General features: G+C 44.0%; 1 protein-coding gene across 1 annotated transcript in view; it reads right to left on the bottom strand.

The window, feature by feature from the left end:
* The window catches only part of coro2bb (coronin, actin binding protein, 2Bb), a 46,260-nt gene extending 28,198 nt beyond the window's left edge, over positions 1-18,062 (bottom strand). The window contains exon 1 of the mRNA XM_064930495.1: positions 17,874-18,062. Within this exon, the coding sequence (XP_064786567.1) occupies positions 17,874-17,888 (15 nt within the window). The 5' untranslated portion in view covers positions 17,889-18,062. The remainder of the gene's footprint in view (positions 1-17,873) is intronic.
* Positions 18,063-24,627: the final 6,565 nt, after the last annotated feature.

The raw sequence follows: 24,627 nt of genomic DNA, 5'->3' as shown, positions 1-24,627 counted from the left end.
CCCTCATCACTGTCAAATGCTCCCTAAAACACTTCTGTGAGCAGGCCTTTCTAATCGACCTCATCCCGTCAGTTGAGGATGCCTGGTCATTCTTTAAAAGTAACTTCCTCACCATTTTAGATAAGCATGCTCCATTCAAAAAATGCAGAACTAAGAACAGATATAGCCCTTGGTTCACTCCAGACCTCGCCCAAGCCTCTCCAGGTTCTCCTTTACCCAAATCCAGATAGCAGATGTTCTGAAAGAGCTGCAAAACCTGGACCCGTACAAATCAGCTGGGCTTGACAATCTGGACCCTCTATTTCTGAAACTATCCGCCGCCATTGTCGCAACCCCTATTACCAGCCTGTTCAACCTCTCTTTCATATCGTCTGAGATCCCCAAGGATTGGAAAGCTGCCACAGTCATCCCCCTCTTCAAAGGGGGAGACACCCTGGACCCAAACTGTTACAGACCTATATCCATCCTGCCCTGCCTATCTAAGGTCTTTGAAAGCCAAGTCAACAAACAGGTCACTGACCATCTCGAATCACACCGTACCTTCTCCTCTGTGCAATCTGTGCAATTTGTCACTAAAGCACCTTATACCACCCACCACTGCGACCTGTATGCTCAAGTCGGCTGGCCCTCGCTACATATTCGTCGCCAGACCCACTGGTTCCAGGTCATCTACAAGTCCATGCTAGGTAAAGCTCCGCCTTATCTCAGTTCACTGGTCACGATGGCAACACCCACCCGTAGCACGCGCTCCAGCAGGTGTATCTCACTGATCATCCCTAAAGCCAACACCTCATTTGGCCGCCTTTCGTTCCAGTTCTCTGCTGCCTGTGACTGGAACGAATTGCAAAAATCGCTGAAGTTCGAGACTTTTATCTCCCTCACCAACTTCAAACATCTGCTATCTGAGCAGCTAACCAATCGCTGCAGCTGTACATAGTCTATCGGTAAATAGCCCACCCAATTTTACCTACCTCATCCCCATACTGTTTTTATTTATTTACTTTTCTGCTCTTTTGCACACCAATATCTCTACCTAGCTCCTTGCAGACTGGCAGCTCCTTGCAGACTGGCAGCTCCTTGCAGACTGGCAGCTCCATGCAGACTGGCAGCTCTAGCTGCTCCATGCAGACTAGCAGCTCTAGCTGCTCCATGCAGACTGGCAGTTCTAGCTGCTCCATGCAGACTGGCAGCTCTGGCTGCTCCATGCAGACTAGCAGCTCAGGCTGCTCCGAACAGGCAGGAGGCTCCGGCAGAGCTGGAGAGGAGAAAGGCTCTGATAGCGCTGGAGAGGCGAGGCGCACTGTAGGCCTGATGCGTGGTGCTGGCACTGGTGGTATTGGGCCAAAGACACGCACAGGATGCCTGGTGCGGGGAGCTGCTACCGGAGGGCTGGGGTGTGGAGGTGGTACTGGATAGACCGGACCGTGCAGGCGCACTGGAGCTGTTGAGCACCGAGCCTGCCCAACCTTACCCGGTTGAATACTCTCGGTCGCCCTGCCAGTGCGGCGAGGTGGAATAGCCCGCACTGGGCTATGTAGGCGAACCGGAGACACCGAGCGCAAGGCTGGTGCCATGTAAGCCGGCCCAAGGAGACGCACTGGGGACCAGATGCGTAGAGCCGGCTTCATGGCATTTGGCTCGACGCTCAATCTAGCCCGGCCGATACGCGGAGCTGAAATATACTGCACCGGGCTATGCACCCGCACTGGGGACACCGTGCGCACCACTGTATAACACGGTGCCTGCCCGGGGGGCTACCGGTAGGCACAGGGAGATTGCGCAGGTCTCCTACCTGGCGTAGCCATACTCCCTGAAAGCCCCCCCCCCCCAGGACATTTTTGGGGCTGATTCCCGGGCTTCCATCCACGTCGCCGTGCTGCCTCCTCATACCAGCGCCTCTCCGCTTTAGCCTTCTCTAGTTCCTCCTTGGGGTGGCGATATTCACCAGGCTGAGCCCAGGGTCCTTTTCCGTCCAGTTCGTCCTCCCATGTCCAATTCTCCAAGTGGTGCAGCCTCTCCCACTGAAGCTGCTTCTGTTGCCTCTCCTGTGGCTCCTGCCTGTTAACACGCTGCTCGGTCCGTGTGTGGTGGGTGATTCTGTAACGGCGTTCTTCGTTTGTCGAAAGAGAGTCGGACCGAAATGCAGCGTGTTGGTTACTCATGTTTTTTAATGAATGAATCGCGGAACATGAAATAACTGATATAAATAAATAACAACAAAACGGAACGTGAAACCTAATTACAGCCTATCTGGTGAAACTACACAGAGACAGGAACAATCACCCACGAAATACACAGTGAAACCCAGGCTACCTAAAAACGGTTCCCTATCAGACACAACAAGAATCACCTGACTCTGATTGAGAACCGCCTCAGGCAGCCAAACCTAAACTAAACACACCAATACGACAACACAATAACATAAACCCATGTCACACCCTGGCCTGACCAACTAATTAACTAAAAACACAAAATACTAAGACCAAGGCGTGACAGATATAGCAATAAAACCATTTTTACAAAGAAGAAACATAATAAACACTACTATAAAAATAATATACTTGCATTGACAAAATCACACATTTGCGTTATAACAGTAAGACACAGTAACTGTTGAGCTCCACAAGGGGGCAGGGCAGAACAGAGCTATGCTAAATAGTCCAAAAGAAAACAATCCATGGTCAAATATTTTTAATTTATTTAACCTTTATATAACTAGGCAAGTCATTTAAGAACAAATTCTTATTTACAATGACAACCTACACTGGCCAAACTCGGACAACACTAGGCCAATTGTGCACCGCCCTATGGGACTCCCAATCATGGCTGGTTGTGATACAGCCTGTATTCAAACCAGGGTGTCTGTAGTGACACCTCTAGCACTGAGATTGCAGTGCCTTAGACCACAGCACCACTTGAGAGTCATAAGGCCAGGGTAGCTTCAAAAGACAACACAAGCTAATACTTCTCTGACGCAATTAGCATTATTTTGCAGAGCTAATAGAAGAATGTAGCTAGCTACATAAGCACAACTGACTATAACACCATAAAGGTTATGAAATGAGTAACATTACTTTGAGTGTCCGTGGTTATATAAGGAATATACACAAATATATTGAGTTACAGTAGAAACGACATAACGTAATAAGACACTTACTTTGATAGAAACGCACACATTTCCAAAGTTATTGTTAGTAATGAAAACAATAATGACTGCGATGCAGATGGAAAATGTGAACACGTGTGTGCAGATGCTGTTCTGATGGGAGATGCGCAAATGTCTGCAGACTTGAACTGCACAAACAATTTGCAAGTGCTTGGGGAATTTTGTCAGGGTCAGAAATTCCCAAACTGTAAATTGTCCACAAAGGTGAATTAATGAGGATGCGTAACACACCTAAATTCAAACTGTTCTTAGAAAATAAAAACTCGTTAGAAAATCATTTGAAATTGATAGGTTGAAAACAGCCTATAAATAAAAACAGGCAGCAAGTGCCTTGGTTTGAGGGCAGCGCTGATTAAATGTCCTGTTGCGCAAAAATCACATTCTGGAATGGAGAGAGCATTCTGACATCATGTGCATAAAAACATCACGCTGGGGCGACCATTAGAGATATTTGGAACTCATGTATTAAAAGGATAGAGTTACATTAGAAATGACATCATATCACATTATATCTATAGTAGCTTTGATTGGACTGATCATGTCAACATCATACTTTCAAATTCTTAGCTAGCAAGCTAGACAAGCAGTCATCATCATGAATCAAGTTGACAATCTACTGGCAAATCCTTTTTAATCCTTGTCATCTGAAGAGAAATAATGAAGGGAAATTTTAGATAAAACGTATCGGTGCTCATCGGCCATAAACATTACACAACAAGTTGGAAATCGCAAAATCAACAATTAATGGTCTGGAAGGAATCCGTGGCTAACTGTGAGTTCAATACAACTGGGAACTCATGAAAAAAACTATTTACGACTGAGAAAACAGGTTTTGAACTTTCATCCAACTCGGAATTGTAAATCGGGAACTCGGGCCACTTTCTAGAGCTACGACCTGAAGATCACTGACGTCATTATGATTCAACCAGTTGTTCCCAGTTGTCTTGAAAGAGCCATAAATCCGTGGCTTTGATGACAAAGTTTGATGACAAAATTTGCCCATGAAGGACAGCCGCGCTATCTTCCTGTTCAAGTGAGCACAACAAGGTGAGTCCAAAAATGTATTGTATGCTGCTGCATAAATGATGTAACATACTAGGGAGATATGTATATACTGTAGCTAAGAAAGTAATACTCAGGTTATGCTGTGTAATAAGCTGTTAGTAGCCCATGTGCCTCACCCTAATAATTTGGTCTATTTTCAATTCTTAATTTCACCTACTCTTCTGATTTGGTGGTGCACATGTAGCCTATAACCTGTTTTTGAGAAATGTAATAATCTAATATTGTAAGAGCTTTCATTGTCTGCTTATATGCCCCCTTTATTCATCCTACGGTTCTGACTTGGTGTACAGGGAGAACAGTGTAAGAATGGCCCATGTTCTGAATTATGTCACTGTGCATGCAGAACAAATAGTTATATTGACTACGTCCGTCCTATTTTGCTCATTATGTCTTAATTGAAATTACGGATAGCCCCTTATCCTCTTGTCGTCCCCTCATGTCATAGTTTGTACATTTCAATTTTCAGTAGAAACCACATTTGTTCAAGCAAGCAAGCCAGCCATATCAGCTATGCTTTTTACAAGGCAGAAAATGAGGCTGAAGGAACTGTTTCGCTGCCAGACAAGGCTACGCTGATAACCAGGTGTAGCAGTGGTAAGGTGATGGGACAGCTGTTGGGACTGTGCTGTTGGGACAGCTTTATGTAGGCCCTAACATTTTGTGTAATGAATGTATTGTTTAGTGTTGTGTTGTGTAGGGGCTTTGCTGGCATGCATCCCACATTTTTTTTGTTTGCCCCATCAAGATGTACATGCTAAAATCGCCACTGGGGTCAAGACAGCTTCACGTTGGGCGTTCATACAACAAATGTTATATTTTTTAAACTAGGCGTACATATACAGTAGTTGGATGGCTAATGGTGTCAAACTGTAATGCTGAAGCACCATGACGCTTCTGCCGAGCGAAGCTGTCAAAAATCCAACTTGCAGGGCAATACTGTCTCCTGTGACACTGCTCTCTAGCTGAAGTGCTGAAAGGCGCAGAAAGTGAATTCACATCAGCAGCAGTAAATGATCATGCTGGGACCCGCTACTGTACAGTGCAGAGGCAGCACCGATAAGGAGCTTATATATTTATAGCCAAGAGATTATCTGATCATTATGAGATTGTCCATTCTTGTTTATGCACAGGGTCACATCATGTTTCACTCACAGACTTAGGCTGTAAAAAAGGTGTTGGGAACAAATGGTTGTAAGTTCGTGGCGAGGGAGCAGAGAAAGAGATGCATTGTGTTTGTAGAGCCATGACTGATTACTATGTGATGGAGACAATCTGACTGATTGGTGCACCACATGTAGGCACACTGGACACAGTGACAGGATGCAGGGCTGGCCCTAGCCTTTTGGGGCCCTAAGCGAGATTTGGTTGACTCACCCCAGGCAAAAAAATGTAGTGGTCCCCCTCTTGACGGCGGAGAGGGAGAAAAAAAGCTTGAAAGTTAATTTTCTGCAATCCTACAGATTTTGCTATGGGGTGGAGAGAAACATTTGCAGTTTTAAAGCTAATTTGCTGTAATTATAGACATTTTGACATGACTTATGCCATGTTAATAGGATATTTGAGTGAGAGTGACTAACACAACGAATGGAGGCCCCTGGAGGTCAACCCCCTGTGCATGTTCCCTCCGTGCCTAGTCGATAATTTGACCATGATTACTACAAGGTTTAGATAGCTGGCTAGACTAATTTACCAATATTTATTCTTTAGCTGACATAGGCTAATTGAGTGACTGTCAATGACTGACATAAGAGAAAAACTAATGATGAACAAACACATTTTTGTTTATTGCACTTTCTGTATTCTACTGTACTAACTCTCAACAGTAAATTGAGACCCCAATTGAGAAATAAATTGGTCGGGGAGACCTAAGCAGGATGCTATCAGAATGCCAGGCAGATTAATAATGTTTGTAGATATATCTTTTGGCTAACACTGCTGTTCAGTGGAGGGAAAAAATATAGTTGGTCTATGCGATGAAACACCCGTGTGTTTGAACATCAGCTAAAACAGATATGCCAGCATTAACTCTGTGGTATTCAAGGACGGATAAAACAGTATGTTGTATTTTTCAGCACACTCAGTGCCTGCTGCATACCAAGTCTATCAACTCCTTAAGCCACAGCATGTTTTAGATATTGTATTTAAACTATAATATAGAATATCAGACTAATAGACAGCACTACATATACCCCTTACTAGATTAAGATAGCAATCTGCTTTTGTCCCAGGCAGGCTAAGATCTGAACCCTGGTCCACAGGAGAAGCCAACGTTTTACCATTAGGAGAAGAGGAAATTCACACTTAAGCTGAGGGTAACACTAATTTTGAAGTTGCAGTTATGCCACACGTTCCCAGTGAGACCATAAGCCTGACTCATGTGGGAGACCAGGGTTCAGATCTTGCCTGTGACAAAGGCAGATTGCTATCTTGAGCTAGTAAGGGATATACTGTATATGTAGTGTTGTCTCTTGGCGCCGATAGAGAGGGCAGCTGTGCTTCTAGCCCCTAGGCAACTTTGCAGTATTTTTTTGTTTGTTTGTTATTTCTTACATTATTAGGCCAGACATTCTTTTGTGTTATTACATACAGCCGGAAAGAACTTTTGGATATCAGAGCGGCAGTTACTGACCAGCATTACCAGCATTACGACCAGGAATGCGACATTCCAGAATCCTTTGTCCGTACCCACCAGGGCAATTGAACTGATTCCAGAGGCTGATACAATAAATCGGCGGTGAAGAAGATGTACTCGGGTGGACTATTCCAATTCAGGAGGCACGCACACAACCCACAGCTTCCAAGTATATTACTCGCTAATGTTCCGTCTCTGGATAATAAAGTTTACTTTTTTATCAAAGATTGTGAGGATTTCTTTCTAGAGAAACATCAGGGATTTTAACATACTCTGTTTCACAGAAACATGGATCTCTCTGGATATACTGTCTGAGTCTGTACAGCCAGTTGGGTCATTGCACAGACAGGAATAAATATCTCTCTGGGAAAAAGAAGGGTGGGGGTGTATGTTTCATGATTAACTACTCATGGTGTAATTACGATAACATACAGGAACTCAATTCCTTTTGGTCACACAACCTAGAATACCTCACAATCAAATGCCGGCCGTATTACCTCCCGAGAGCATTCCCTTCGGTTACAGTCACAGCTGTGTATATTCACCCTCAAGCCGATACCAACTTCACTGGACTTTATGTGAACTGGAAATCATATATCCCGAGGCCGCATTTGTTGTAGCTGGGGATTTTAACAAAGCAAATTTGAGGAAAATGCTACCGAAGTTCTATCAACACATTGACTGTAGTACTGTAGTACTTGTGCTGCTAAAACGCTTGACCACTGCTACTCCAACTTCCGGGATGCCTACAAGGCCCTCCCGCGTCCTCCGGCAAATCCATTTTGCTCCTTCTTTCCTATAGGCAGAAACTCAAACAGGAAGTACATGTGCTAACCAATTGGAATCCACCAGCTGGCTAGAGTGTTTACGGACATATTCAATCTCTCCCGATTCCAGTCTGCTGTCCCCACATGTTTCAAGATGGCCACCATTGCTCCTGTACCCAAGAAAGCAAAGGTACTGAAATAAATGACTATCGCCCCGTAGCACTGACTTTTGTCATCATGAAGTACTTTAAGAGACTAGTCAAGGATCATATCACCTCTACCTTACTTGACACTCTAGCCCACTTCAATTTGCTTTCCGCCCCAACTGATCCACAGACGATGCAATCGCCATCACACTGCACACTGCCATATCCCATCTGGACAAGGGGAATACCTACAGTATGTAAGAATGTGGTTCAGGGGGGCGCTAGAGAGCGTGCTATGGAGTTTGAAACAAATTAGTTTTTATCTTAACCTCTCACGACCTATATCTTCAAACAAATATGACAAAGGGAAAAGGCACCAGAAAAGGGAGCGCTAAACAAGATCATTTGAATGAGATAGACAGCGAACCAATTTCAACGTCGCCAACCCACGAGGAGTTAGCTGAAGAGGCTAGCTTCCAAGAGTTCCCCACAGAGCCTACTCAAAGTGACATACTGGCTGCCATAAACTCACTAAGCAAGAAGGTGGACACAAGGTTGGCTGATATCTCAAAGAGTATTGGGACTTTGGCCGAAACTGTGAAGGCAACTCAGAGAAGGGTGCATGAGGTTGAGCAGACGACAGTCGATCACGAGGCCAGGGTACAGGACATAGAGAAACAGTGCGCAACGTTCAAAAATGACAACAAAACCCTGAAAGCCTGACTGGAAATGCTTGAGTCGCATTCAAGACGCCAGAACATCCGAATATGTAGCATCCAGGAGGAAACTGAGAAAGGGAAACCCACTGAATTTGTCTCGGAGCTGATACCGGCCCTGCTGGGGAGTGAACACTTCAAAACGGCCATTCTGATCGACCGTGCACACAGATCTCAGGCAACGAAGCCGGCCATGTGCGGGCCACCAAGGCCATTCATTGTACGGCTGCACTATGCCCAGACCAGGGATCTCATCCTCAAGCTGGCTAGTCAAAAGTTCCCCCTTAACTTCAACGGAGCCAGGGTGTCTTTCTACCCAGTTCTTACCTTGGAGGTGAGGAACCAACGGAAAGAGTATGATCAGGTACACAACAAATGCAGGGCGGCCAACATCCGATATGGATTCCTCTTCCCAGCCCGGTTGACAACCCAAAAGAGGCCGATCGGTTCTTGACAAGCAAGCTCCCTGGCTGAGGATACAGAACGGCTGTGTCAGCCGGCTAAATGACCAAATACAGGCCATGAATGTGTTTGGATTTCCGGACTAAGGCTTTTCGATTAGAAGATAAGAATTTGGGACTTATGATTGGTGAGATGTTGTGGCTAATATAGCATTGTTTGGCACATCATGTTTTAGCGCCACTCACCCCCTAATGTGAGAGTTAAGTGTTAAGTGTTATTTAATATTAGCGTATATGTGGAGCATCTATAGACGACGAGTTAGTTCAAGCTGTATGTCTAGACACCCTAAGGTTTGTGTGTTAGCCAAGGAGTGCTTCGTTTGGGGAAGTCACTCAGTAAAGGGACGGGAGGGGGGATGGGGTATGTGTTTTATGTTCACATTTATTATTAGTACAGGTGGCACGACAAGCTCCCGCATGGCGGGACGTTTTTCTTCTGAGTTTTGTATGGCAGCAACAATTTGCTCTAAAATAAGAAATGCCACATAGTGACAGAGCACAGAGTAGACCAGGTGGAATAAAGATAGTCAGCTGGAACTGTAATGGCTTAGGGCATGTGGTGAAATGAGCTAAGGTTTTTTCTCATCACTGGGTGATGACATAGTGTTTCTTCAAGGAACTCATATTAAACGCTCCGCTCAGGCCAAGCTACGAGTCGGCTGGATCGGTCAGATATACCAGTCTAACTTTGATGCAAAAGCGAGAGGGGTAGCAATCCTGAGGTAAGGTAAAACATTCCGTTTGTTTACTCATCCTCGATTTCAGATCCTAATGGTCGGTATATTATTGTGGCTGGTACACTGAATTTGAAACCAGTAACCTTGGTCAATTTATATGGACCCAACTTCGATGATCCATTATTTTTTCAAAGGGTATTTAAGGACATACCAAATATCTCAGATACAAGTGTTATTGTTGGAGGGGACTTTAACTGTACGTTAGATCCTCTTTTAGATAAACAGCTATCAAGGTCACTTCAACAATCAAATGCCAGTGTCTGTCTAAATACATTGATGACAAACCTTAACATTGTCGATATTTGGAGACTGACGCACCCAACAGACAGGGATTACTCTTTCTTTTCATCAGTTCATAAATCATATTCCAGAATTGACTATTTTTTGTTGGACTCTAAACTAATTTCAGCAGCTGAGTCGGTTACCTATCACCCTATTCTAATTACGGACCTCTCTCCTCTGTCCATGGTGCTGAAACTCGTCAATATGTCGACAGGTCGGCGAGCGTGGCGATTAGACACATACATGCTGAAAGATGAGGCTTTTTGTCAGTATTTGAAGGAGCAGATTGTCTTTTTCCTCAGAACCAACGACACGGGGGATGTTGACGACTCTACCCTTTGGGAATCTCTAAAGGCTGTGATTAGAGGTTACATTATTTCTTATACATCAGAGAGGAAGAAACGCGCCAATACTAGGCTGAGAGACATTGAAACAACGTTTTTAGGACGAATTCCTCGTATACAGTCCTTGAGAAGATCACAAAGTTAAAATATGAATACAATACCATCCTTTCGAAACAGGTGGGCTCTTTACTTGCTAGAACGCAACAAAGTTATTTTGAACTGGGTGACAAACCACATAAATTATTAGCAAGACAGCTGAGGCATGTACAGGCATCTAGAGCTATTCACAAAATAAAAGACAAGAAGGGTAAAATGGTAACAGATCCGCAGGATATTAATAAATGCTTTGCGCAGTTTTACTCAGAGCTATACCAATGAAAATGCGCTGCTACTGATCCACAAACTATGGAACGCTTTCTCGCTGAATGTGAACTTCCTAAACTAGACAGGGGGGCAGCTGCTGCACTCGATGCAGGGATAACTTTGGAGGAAATTAACTCAGCGATAGCACAATTTCCAAACAGCAAGGCCCCTGGGCCCGATGGATATGTAATAGAATTCTATAAGAAGTACTGCGCCAGTCTAGCTCCACTTATGTTGTGAATGTTTAAACAATCCAAAGAAAATGCTAAACTCCCGCAAACACTGTATGAGGCTACAATAGCACTGATCTTGAAAAAAGATAGAGATTCCATGGAGATGTCGTCTTATCGCCCCGTGTCGTTACTCCCCATAGAAAACAAGGGGTTGACAAAGATATTGGCAAACCGATTGAAAACATATATTTCTGACATCATACACCCTGACCAGACAGGTTTTATCCCGGGCCGACATATACACTACAATTTGAGACGTCTTTTCAACGTAATGTATCACGATCATAAGGCTGAGGCAGTGGTAATAGCTCTTGATGCAGAGAAGGCGTTTGACCGGATTGAGTGGAAATATATGATGTCTGTTCTGGAGCATTTCGGGTTCGGAAAGGAATTTATTAATTGGATAAGAATTATTTATGCACACCCAATGGCGTCCGTGGTAACCAATCAAGAAATGTCGCAGTCATTCCGCTTGTTCAAGGGGTGTCGACAGGGGTGCCCTATTTCCCCTGCTCTCTTCGCTATAGCCATGGAACCCCTTGCTACTCGCATTCGGGCATGTGCCGATATAGCTTCTGTTAAAATAAAGGACACACAGCACAAAATTTCCCTCTATGCAGACGATGTTCTTTTATTCTTTTACTTCTATTCCACCCTTACTTAACTTGATAAACACATTTGGCTCCTTCTCTGGCTAAAGATAAAGATAAGATAAACTGGCAAAAAAGTGAGTTGATGCCAATTTCACGGCCTGTGGATATGCAATTTCTGCAATCTACCCCGTTTAGAACAGGGATGGACAAGTTCACAAGCCTTGGCATTGTAGTGACAAGAGACCTTGATCAGCTATTGAAAGCGAATTGGGACATGAAAATATATCAGCTTAAACAAAATATAGATTTTTGGAAAACTCTGCCTATCTCCTTGGTTGGTCGTATAAACGCTATTAAAATGGTTGTCCTACCCAGGTTTCTTTACCTCTTCCAATGTCTACCCAATTTCATACCACAAAGCTATTTTAAGAAACTGGATTCAATAGTATCTCCATTTTTATGGGATAACAAGGCAGCCAGAATTTCAAAGAAGCATTTATGCAAGTACAAAATAGAGGGGGGCTTTGGCCTTCCTCACTTTAAACTGTATTATTGGGCTGCTAATCTGAACATTGTGTCTTTCTGGAGGGAAAGCTTACCTGCGATGAGACAGAAGGATATGCCTGCATAGCTTTTGATTGAGCAGGCCTCCTGTCAACGTTCCTCACTCCCTGCACTTGTTAATAGCCCATCATATGTGAAAAACTCCACTTATGACTCAAACCCAGTCATTTGTCATACGCTTAGGATCTGGAAACAGATGAGGTATTTTCTAAACATACCCACTGTATACATTGACAGCCCGATTTGCCTGAATCATGCTTTCCACCCCGCATTGGATGATGTGGTGTTTTCACAGTGGAGGGAGAAGGGGCTCACAACAATTGGTAATCTATACATAGATGGTCAGTTAGCTTCATTTCAACAATTACAGGGAAAGTTCAACATGCCAACAACACGTTTTTTCAGATACCTCCAAATCAGGAATTTCGTAAGGACACATATCCCACAGTATGGCATGAAGCCAAATAGTCCTACATTAGATCGTTTGATCCTTGTCAAACCCCATTCAAAAGGGTCGGTCTCTAGACTGTATGATGTGCTACAGGCCCACATAGAGGTATCCACAGACACCATTAAAAGGGCTTGGGAACAAGAACTTGGGTCAGAAATCTCAGATGAGGACTGGGTAGAAGCTCTCAGGAAGATAAACCACAGTTCAGTGAATGCCAGACACAACCTTGTACAGTTTAAGGTAATACACAGGTTACATTACTCAAAAGTGAAACTGCATAATATATTCCCGGACACCTCACCACTGTGTGAGAGGTGCAAGCAGGATGAGTGGACGTTGACCCACTTATTCTGGACATGTCCTAAGTTACATGTTTACTGCGCTCTCATTTTTGATTATTTATCTAGAGCCTTTGATAGAGTTCTAGCCCCAGACCCATTGACCGCTCTGTTTGGTACAGTTGATGGGAATAACCACGAAGGGAAAGCTGTCTCTCTTTGTACTCTATTAGCCAAAAGGCTCATATTGCAATTTTGGAAACTGGAGACTGTACCTACCTTTGAAATGTGGTTACGGGATTTAGGGAATGTAATACATATGGAAAAGATTCAATATAATACCTCCAATAGAAGTCCAATGTTTTACAAAATATGGCAGCCGATACTGGATAAATGGTCTAGTCCTGCTTCATAACTGGGTTGACGATCTGCTGCTACTCTGTGCTGTACTCCACTCAACATTTATTTTGGGCTGAACTACACTGCTTGTAATGACTATATGCTGTCTTCATATACATGTACCACCGAATAGGATTTTGTTTTATTTTGTGTATGTGTGAGTTAAGTTTTGTTTTGTCCTCTAAATTGGCCATCCCATTCAACAGTACAATGAATGTCATTGTTAGTATTGCTGTTTTTTTTATCTGATTTTTTATTTTAAAATAATAAACATATTATAAAAAAAAGAATGCGGTTCATTGACTATAGCTCAGCATTCAACACCATAGTACCCATTAAGCTCGAGGCCCTGGGTCTGAATCCTGTCCTGTGCAACTTGGTCGATCCTGGACTTCCTGACGGGCCGCCCCAGGCTGGTGATGAAGGTAGGAAACAACACCTCCACTTCACTGATCCTCAACACTGGGGCCCCACAAGGGTGCGTGCTCAGCCCCTTCCTGTACTCCCTGTTCACATATGACTGCATAACCCTGCACACCTCCAACTCAATCATCAAGTTTGCAGATGACACAACAGTAGTAGGCTTGATTACCAACAATGACGAGACAGCCTACAGGGAGGTGGTGAGGGCTCTGGGAGCGTGGTGCCAGGTTAATAACCTCTCACTTAACATCAACAAAACAAAGGAACTGATCGTGCATTTCAGGAAACAGCAGAGGAGCACCCCCTATCCACATCGACGAGACCACAGTGGAGAAGGTGGAAAGCTTCAAGTTCCTCGGAGTACAAATGACTGACAAACTGAAATAGTCCACCCACAGTGACAGTGTGGTGAAGAAGGTGCAACCTCAGGAGGCGAGAAACTTGGCTTGGCACCTAAAACCCTCACAAACTTTTACAGATGCACAATTGAGAGCATCCTGTCAGGCTGTATCACCGCCTGGTATGGCAACTGCACCACCCACAGCCGCTGGGCTCTCCAGAGGATGGTGCAGTCTGCCCAACGCATCACCGGGGGTAAACTGCCCCCCAGGACATCTACAGCACCAGATGCCACAGGAAAGCCAGGACAACAACCACCCGAGCCACTGCTTGTTCACCCCACTATCATCCAGAAGGTGAGGTCAGTACAGGTGCATCAAAGCTGGGACCGAGAGAATGAAAAACAGATTCTATCTCAAGGCCATCAGGCTGTTAAATAGCCATCACTAGCACATTAAAGACTGCTGCCTATACTCGGCCTTGTCCGGGGCTATACTCAGCCTTGACTCCTTGCTGTCCCCAGTCCACCTGGTCATGCTGCTGCTCCAGTTTAAACTGTTCTGCCTGCGGCTATGGAAACCTGACCTGTTCACTGGACATGCTACCTTGTCCCGGACCTGGTGTTTTGAACTCTCTCTCTACCGCACCTGCTGTCTCTAACTCTGAGTGATCGGCTATGAAAAGCCAACTGACATTTATTCCTGAGGTGCTGTCCTGTTGCACCCTCTATAACCACTATGATTATTATTATCTGATCCTGCTGGTCATGTATGAACGCTTGAGCATCTTGGCCATGTTCTGTTATAATCTCCACCCATCACAGCCAGAAGAGGACTGGCCACCTCTCAGAGCCTGGTTCCTCTCGAGGTTTCTTCTTAGGTTCTGGCCTTTCTAAGGAGTTTTTGTTTGGGGATTTAGGCTGTGTTTCTGTACAGCACTTTGTGACCGGCTGATGTAAATAGGGCTTTATAAATACATTTGATTGATTGATTGATTGACATACATAGACTTGAAATCACTGGCCACAATAATGATTACATATTTTGCATTACTCATCTCAAATGTATATACTGTATTATATTATATTCTACTGTATCTTAGTCTATGGCACTCTGACATTGCTCGTCCATATATTTACATATTCTTTAATTCCATTCCTTTACTTAGATTTGTGTGTATTGTGCGTATTGTTGTGAAATTGTTAGATATTATTTGTTAAATATCACTGCACTGTTGGAGCTAGAAACACAAGCCTTTCTCTACACCCGCAATAACATCTGCTAAACACGTGTATGTGACCAAAAACAGTTTGTTTGATTTATATTCACCCCCTTTGACCTCCTCCCCCATGAGAGACCACCCCGCGTTGGACGTCATTGTCACATGCGGGATCTGAACCCTGTTTTCCCATGGGAGAAACCAACTTCTTAGCATTGAACAAAGAGGGAAATCAGTGTCACCATTACACCTTTAACCAGATTAGTACGGTATGTCAATACAGTACAAACAGGTCTATTGTGGTAGTTGACGCATGGACTCATCAACCTTATGAGCCCTTGATCATCAAAAACAGGTATTTCCTTTGAGTCATGTAGGAGGAAGAAAGTCTCTTTCCTTCCATAACCCCAGAACAACGACAGACCTCTCACTGCCCACGCTCCATTTCCATCCCACCTTATCTCCCTCTTGGTTCCTTTATTAATGGATGACTTCCTGCTCTTCCTCTACCTGTGGAACCCTTTGACATTTCAATCGGCATGCATCTGAGGCAAAGTGAGATGGCACATGTTCCCAGTGATCCGGACCTTCACCCCTTTGCTGTTTTTTTGGTCATTGGTTTGACTGGATTTGTTTTGACAGCTCTGAGATAGTTTGAGCAGATCTGAACCGCAGACCAGGGTTTTATTTATTAGGCACCAAATGGAAGGAAATGGCCTGAAACAGGAAGGGACTACCTGGACCTGTCCAATAAGAAACACACATCTTAAAACGTTTTCCATTGCGTATAAACCAGGGTAGTCTCCAGCGCAGATAGAGGGGTAAGAAACTATCCTTATAGGGACCATCTGACCTCCTCAGACTCAAATCCCCGTATCACTTGTCTAGCTCCAGAAATCTTTTAGTTTCACATAGAATACAAGACCTACAGTACTGTAGGTGAGTCATGATTGTGTATGGGCCTCATCACTTTGTCAGAGCCTACGACCGCACCTAGTGGTACTTAATCGGCAGACCTAGACCCTGTCACACTGAACGAGCCAAGACGTCCAACAATCGTTCACAACCTAAGAATTTGCCCATGACATGGCCATTTATTTGGGAAGTCAAAATTGTGGCATAAAATCATACAATCTGCAAAGGCCTTAAGAGGCTCAGACACAATCACAACACAAACTCCACAGCCTAATGGATATGACTGGGCAAAGGTAAGGATACAATCTGAGTTTGGTCTTTCTACTGCATTTGTATTACACAATCAGCATTTTAGGCCTATGGTTAGCTCATATACAGTATTCCAAGTTCCTCAAGAGATTCGGGTTAATAATGTATCATTAGGTTAACATAGTTGGCTGTGATTTGATTCAACATGAGTGCTTTACTCATATGTATTATGTTTGTCATGGTCTTTTTTAGATTGTTGAGATTTTGACTGTGAGCTCTCTTTGTATCATTATCAGCCTGTGTCCCTTTCCTGTGATACCATATCCCTGACATCCATCCAGCCCCAAGGTCTGCTAGAACGCTACAGCAAGGTCACAGTGTGCTGAGTGAGGATGGTCTGTTCTCCACTGTGTTTATCACAGCAACCCAGTCAGCATCTCTCTCTCTCTCTCTCTCTCTCTCCAGAGGCCAGGCCTCCCATTTCACGGAGACAGATATCTCTGTGTGTCTGAGTGATGTGGGTGAGGCCAGGGCACTGGTTAGCATTACAGACGGCTGTACGGCTAACACCTGTTCTCAGCCTCCTACTCCACACCACGCCACACTGCTTCCCCGTCTCTAATTTCCTCCCCCCTCTCTCTTCACTCTTTCTCACCCCATCTATCTCCTTTCTCTGTGTCTATTTCTGTCTCTCATCATGTATGCATGCACCCCTCCCTATTCGACTCTTTTTTGTGTGGGATGCTGCTGCTCGTAGGGGCTTAGTGTAACTCTAGCAGTAGTGGATTATTTTCTACATATGGGCTCAACAGCTCTAGCGCTGCCTATGGTATGCATGTGTGTAATGGAATATGATTGTCATATTTATTTGTCATAGAACACAGCAAATGGGCATAATGCTAATTTCCCAGTGGAAAGCATCTGTCTTGTTGTTATTTCATTAAGGGGATTGAGCCTGCTGCTGGCTGCAAGCTCAAACTGGCAGTGTACTGTTCATGATTTGAACACAAACAAAACACATGCGCTCCCCTCAGCTCGGCAACTCTACTGCTGAACTAAACAATGCCAAATCGACTGCAAAAGGCTGGGCTAATATGACAATCATGATACGAAAAATGCAATTCGCAAATTCATTGCATACCCCAAAATGAATACACCTTTCTGAAACATACAAAAAGTGATATTTCACCTAAAAGCCCCCCGCCTCTTTTAACCACAATGGCAGCAGGTCAGCCTGGCATCAATGACAGCCCTGCAACTTTATCTTGTTTCCCTCCACCTGTCAAAGCTGAACCACAGGGACGGACACAGCCAACCATGTTTCCCCACCCAGCAACTTCCAAAGCAGCATCTGGCTTCACAATCTAGGAGCAGTTCCCTCCCTAACTCCTACCAAAACAGCATCTTGGCTGAAGCAGTGACAGAAGAGCATCACTTCCCTAACCACCCATTTTGAACTTTATCACCACCACCTCCCCAAAGCAGCATCCTCCTGACCCAGCCAGCATCTCTCTCCTCAGTCTGCTGCTTACCTTTGTGAGAGCCATGCAGTGGAGGCGTGTGGGTGTTCCACCAACGTGCTCTTATCGCACAGGAACTCCTTTTAATCTGAGAGACACAACGAGAGAGAGAAAAAGAGAGAGAGGGGAGAGGAAGAGGGAGTGAAGCTGCACTCTCACTCACTATGTGGAAGGAGCCAATAGCTGCTGCTGTTGTGATGATGCTGCTGTCGGTCTGAGAGTGATGCAGTGAGGCAGGAGGCGCACGTGGTCACTACAACAGGAAGAGCTCCTCCTCCTCTCCTCCCTTCCCTCATCCCTCCATTGTAATCTCCTCTCTCTCACAGCCTCACTGAAGCTCAGTGATTTACTGGCTTAGGGAAAGAAGCAATACCAGAGAGATGGAGGAGAGGGCAGGGGAGAGGAGAGGATTGGAGAAGAGAGGAAAGGAGAGAAAGAGGATGGATGTCAACGTGGGAGAGGATGAGAGTCAGGGAACTGGAGAGTAGGAGAGGATTGGAGAGTAGAGAAGAGAATGTTGTTCAGTGAAATGGTAACTATTTGTGAGCAACTTGCAAGTGAAGTTTACAAGTGAAGTGAAGTTCAGGTTCGGTGGTGGTGGGCTCCCGTTCAGGTTTCCACTGGCATGAAGCACATGAATTCCCCCAGTGCTCGTGTTCCTGAAACAAGAGGTGGTTGGCTACTGGCAACAGACAAACAACCCACTCTCTCTCTCTCACACAAACTACAAACTACAAATGTTTTCACTCACCTGGAGCACCTGGAGCATCACTCTCCTTAAATAACCTTTGTTCATCTTGAAATAGTCTGTTAAGAGATGAATAACGACAATAGTATTCAGATTGAACTCTGCGCAGATAATGTTGTAAGATGTCAATGTGTTCTACCTGGCATGCATTACGTTTTTTAAAATCCATTTGTCAGAAAGTACAATATCTCAGTATGTTGTAGTAGGAGTTGCTTGTAAAATATTTGCGTGAACTTGAATTTATTGAGAGAACTTGTGTTCTTCAAGCATTAGCTGATGTTATGCTGCCACTGTGTGGTTGTTTTTTAGGAACAACAGCAATGACATCTCTTTTGCAAACAACAACCCAAGTCCTGTTACATACAATACATCCACCCATGAACAACCTCAGCCTGTCACCCCCCACCAGGGATGTATTCATAGCCTACTGAGTGTACAAAATATTAAAGGGAAACTTCAAAACGTTTCAACATATTCCTCATCTCCAGCACCACCCCAACATCAACATAAAATGATGCATTTCTATGTTTTGTAGTTAAAAAAGATAGAGGAAGATAAGTGTTTCCAATGACAACATTGGTATGCATTGTGTGATTTTGACCAATTGTGAGTAGGAAATGCCTACAAATTCCCGACGAATTGGTTGAAGATGTCATTGGAAAAACTGAGAGCTCTTTCCCTGTCTTTTTTTACAACAAAACATCAAAATGCGCAAATTCACATATGTTGATTGTGGAGTGTTGCTGAAGATTATGAACATGAACTCAACAATTTAAAAAAAAATGTTCCTTTAAGCACACCTGCTCTTTCCATAACATAGACTGCCAGGTGAATCCAGGTGAAAGCCATGATCCCTTATTGATGCCACTTGTTATGTAAATCCACTTCAATCAGTGTAGCTGAAGGGGAGGAGAGAGGTTAAAGAAGGAGTTTTAAGCCTTGAGACAATTGAGACAATGTTTAAATGGGCAAGACAAAATATTTAAGTGCTTTCAAAACAGGGTATGGTAGTAAAGTATGTGCCAGTGTTTTTCACACTCTACAGTTTCCTATGTCTGCCAACAATGGTCCACTGACATCTAATGAACTTAACACTGTGAGAAGCATTGGAGTCAACATTTTTTATTTAACCAGGCAAGTCAGTTACAAACAAAATCTTATTTTGAATGACACCCTAGGAACAGTGGGTTAACTGCCTGTTCAGGGCCAGAACAACAGATTTGTACCTTGTCAGCTCAGGGGTTTGAACTTGCAACCTTCTGGTCACTAGTCCAACTCTCTCTAACCACTAGGCTTCCCTGCCGCTACCCTGAGCCAGTATATCCCTGTGGAAGTCTTTCAAACACCTTGTAGAGTCCATGGGGGGGGGTTAATGTTTTGTGCACTGTGTGCACTGTGTACATAGTATGTATTTATCTGATCAGCCCTCCTTCTGTCGATTAAACACCCGAATAACAAATTCTAGATGAACGAATGATAACAAAGCAAGATCGACATCTCTCAGTGAGCTGTCACAATATTGCCTCAGACTTTCATGTACTTACTTTGTAAAGCATATCATCAACCACAGTCGGTAGCTCTTCTTAAACGCTTAACGAAGCTGTTGAGGTTGAGGGCAATGGCGTAAGAAAATTCAATAGTGCAAGTCCTTTTCTGTATGATTCCTTACTTGCTGAAGGAGTGTGACAATGAAGAGTTTGCACTGCAACCCTATGCTAGTCCACATGGGGGCTCTGGTATCAACAGGCTCTCACAGTCTCACTGCAGGATTAGACATTTATCCACATTTCAAAAATATTCAAAGTTGCTCCAAACACCAAAAGTGTTTTTGACACCCTGGGTTGACTCCTCCTGCTCAGCATCGTAATGTTTCTCCAATAGTCAAATTTCGAAGTTAAAGCAGAAATGTTTTCACTTTGAACGAAAAGAAGGCGGTTGAGCATTGTGCCAACTTTGGCTGTTCGCCACCTAATCAAATGACCATGCGGCTCCGGAGCTGGAGAAAAAGTGAATGCCACTTGCAACCTAACGTTACAGCTGCCAAAAACAAACAAAGCAGACGAAGCCAACAAGCATCATTCTCGGTTCTTGGATCTGAATCAGCTCGACTGCAAAAGAGCAAAAGAGGCGAGGAAAAAGACTGCTCATGACCAATCGAGAAACAAGATTAATATTGGAATACATTTTGAAAGGTGAAAGAGTGACTGCGAAATTGCCACTGTTCTCATGGACTGGTAACATTAGGGAAGTGCTGGGTTGCGTTTTTAGCCTGCAAGCTACGTCAGCTTCTGATCTTAGTGTGTTCAATGTTCACGCTAGTTAATAAGGCTACTAACATATTCTGAATACTTACTGTTTTGTACTCAAATTAATCTAACAATAGAATCATGTCGCTACACTGCATAAACCCCACAAGATGCCCAATGCCTTAATTTCAACAAATGTATGTTAGCTATCTAAAGCAAGATATGCAGATTGTTGACATGGCTGTCTTGGCTGTCTTTAGTTTGTAGATGATAATACTAGCTATCTAGGCAGTCGACAGCATTTTCGGCCCAGGACCACCCAAAAAAATGCATCTAGCTAAAAAATTCAATACAGTAAGATCACACAAACATGTATTTCTCAGTGACACCAACAAACGAACATGGTCCAAGCACACCAAGACAGTCATGAAGAGGGCACAAAACCTACTCCACCTCAGGAGGTCTAAAAAGATTTGTCAAAAGGATCTACAGCTGCACCATCGAGAGCATCCTGATGGGTTTCATCACTGCCTGGTATGGCAACCGCTCGGCCTCCGACTACAGAGGGTAGTACGTACGGCCCAGTACATTACTGGGGCCAAGCTTCCTGCCATCCAGGACCTCTACACCAGGCGGTGTCAGAGGAAGGCCCTAAAAATTGTCAAAGACTCCAGTAACCCTAGTCATAGACTGTCCTCTCTGCTACCGCTAGGCAGCGGTACCGGAGCTCCAAGTCTATGTCCAAGAGGCTTCTAAACAGCTTCTACCCCCAAGGCATAAGACTCCGGAACATCTAATCAAATGGCTAACCAGACTACTTGCATTGCGCCCCCCCTCCCCTCTTTTACACTGCTGCTACTCTCTGTTATTATATATACATAGTCACATTAATAACTCTACCTACATGTACATATTATCTCAATTACATCGACTAACTGGTGCCCCCAGCACATTGACTCTGTACCGGTACCCCCTGTATATAGCCTCGCTATTGTTATTTTACTGCTGCTCTTTTAATTATTTGTTACTTTTGTAAGCATTTCACGGTTTCACTGCTGTATTTGGCGCATGTGACTAATAAAATTGGATTTGATTTGAGATACTGGTGGATTTCGAGGGAACCTGAACCTGTACAAGTTGTGGTTGTGTAAACCCCAACACTGAAAGAGAGGTAAGAAATGCTGTATGCAATTTCTGTAATGGTTTGTGATTCAATAATTATTTTGTTAGCGCACTATTTTGTCGATTGCCATGTTTGACTGTTCAGCACATTGCCAGCCTATATACAGTACAGCATTGATTACTATCTAGTGTGAACTACCCACCAGAAAGACGGAATGAATATCCATTTTGGTCAGTCAAGTAAACAATGGCTCATCTGCATGACATGGAAGTTACAGCCTTATTCTAAAATTGACTACATCGTTTTTTCCTCATCAATCTACACACAATACCCCATAATGACAAAGCAAAAACAGATTTGTAGAAATCTTTTCAATGTATTAATAATAAAAACTGAAATATCATATTAACATAAGTATTCAGACCATTTACTTAGTACTTTGTTGAAGGACCTTTGGCAGCAATTACAGCCTTGAGTCCTCTTGGGTATTACACTACAAGCTTGGCACACCTGTATTTGGGGAGTTTCTCCCATTCTTCACTGCAGATCCTCTCAAGTTCTGTCAGGTTGGACGGGGAGCGTCGCTGCTCAGCTATTTTCAGGTCTCTCCAGAAAAGTCTGATCTGATTCATGTCCGGGCTCTGGCTGGGCCACAAAAGGACATTCAGAGACTTGTTCCGGAGCCACTCCTGCGTTGCCTTGGCTGTGTGCTTAGGGTCGTTGTCCTGTTGGAAGGTGAATCTTCAACCCAGTCTGAGGTCCTGAGCGCTCTGGAGCAGGTTTTCATCAAGAATCTCTCTGTACTTTGCTCCGTTCATCTTTCCCTCAATCCTGACAAGTCTCCCAGTCCTTGCAGCTGAAATACATCCCCACAGCATGATGCTGCCACCACCGTGCTTCACCGTAGGGATCGTGCCAGGTTTCCTCCAGACGTGACGCTTGGCATTCAGGCCAAAGAGTTCAACCTTGGTTTCATCAGACCAGAGAATCTTGTTTCACATGTTCTGAGAGTCCTTTAGGTGCCTTTTGGCCAACTCCAAACAGGCTGTCATGTGCCTTTTACTGAAGAGTGGCTTCGTCTGGCCACTACCATAAAGGCCTGATTGGTGGAGTGCTGCAAAGATGGTTGTCCTTCTGGATGGTTCTCCCATCTCCACACAGGAACTTTGGAGCTCTGTCAGAGTGCCCATCAGGTTCATGGTCACCTCCCTGACCAAGGCCCTTCTCCCCGATTGCTCAGTTTGGCCAGGCGGCCAGCCCTAGGAAGAGTCTTGGTGGTTCCAAACTTCTTCCATTTAATAATGTGTTCTTGGGGACCTTCAATGCTGCAGACATGTTTTGGTATCTTTCCCCAGATCTGTGCCTTGACACAATCCTGTGTCAGAGCTCTACGGACAATGTCCTCAAGGCTTGTTTTTTGCTCTGACATGCACTGTCAAATGTGGGATCTGACATAAACAGGTGAGTGCTTTTCCAAATCATATCCAATCAATTGAATTTACCACAGGTGGACTCCAATCAAGTTGTAGAAACATCTCAAGAAGGATCAATGGAAACAGGATGCACCTGAGCTCAATTTCGAGTCTCATAGCAAAGCGTCTGAATACTTATGTAAATAAGGTATTTATTTTGTGTATTTTTTATACATTTGCAAACATTTCTAAAAACCTGTTTTCCCTTTGTCATTATGGGGTTGTAAGGGAGTGCGTAACTGGCGGCAGGGAAGTCAGGCGCAGGAGAGCAAAACTGGGTCAACGGAGCAGTTTTATTCATAAAACCACCGGAAACCAGAACAACAAACAAATGGGTACAAAACCCATCGCGCTCCAGAGAAACCGTGCACATGCACTTACAATAAACAATTCCGCACAAAGACATGGGGGGAACAGAGGGTTAAATACACAACATGTAAGGAGGGAACTGAGACCAGGTGTGTGGGAAGACAAGACAAAAAAAAGGAAAATTGAAAGTGGATCGCTGATGGCTAGAAGACTGGCGACGCCGACCGCCGAGCGCCACCCGAACAAGGAGAGGAACCGACTTCAGCGGAAGTCATGGCAGGGGTATTGGGTGTAGATTGATGAGGATTCGTTTTTTAAATCCATTTTAGAATAAGGCTGTAACGTAACAAAATGTGGAGAAAGTGAAGGGGTCTGAATATTTTCAGAATGTATTGGTTGAGTATGGACCATCAATTAATTGGATGGTTACCATAGCGTGTTACACTGGTTAAAGCAACACAATACATATTCCATCCATATTATGCTATCAAAATTAACGTTTATTTGTCATATGCACAGGACATAGTGGGGTATATACGGGAACATGACATTGCATTGTACTGGATACTATTGAAGTAACAATTCGTTTGATGTTTTCCCACACAGTGCCAACAATCCCCAAAGACTCAGACTCGTCCCTCCTGTCCCACTAGCAACCAAGCAAGAGTTTTTCCAGGAACATCAGTGCAAAGGGTTTGGTAGGAAACTTATGTTCATACAGAATGTCAGACATTACGCTTGTTACAAGTATTTTACTGATGAAACTTGAGAAATGAATATACAATTACATTGAGTTAGAATCAATACTATACAAATTTGGTTCGTGAAGGCCATTGACACTTGTGCTAATAAGGGATTTCAATACGTT

The sequence above is a fragment of the Oncorhynchus masou genome, chromosome 22 (genome assembly GCF_036934945.1).
Source record: "Oncorhynchus masou masou isolate Uvic2021 chromosome 22, UVic_Omas_1.1, whole genome shotgun sequence".
NCBI classification, from domain to species: domain Eukaryota; kingdom Metazoa; phylum Chordata; class Actinopteri; order Salmoniformes; family Salmonidae; genus Oncorhynchus; species Oncorhynchus masou.
This window is presented reverse-complemented; position numbering and strand designations above follow the sequence as displayed.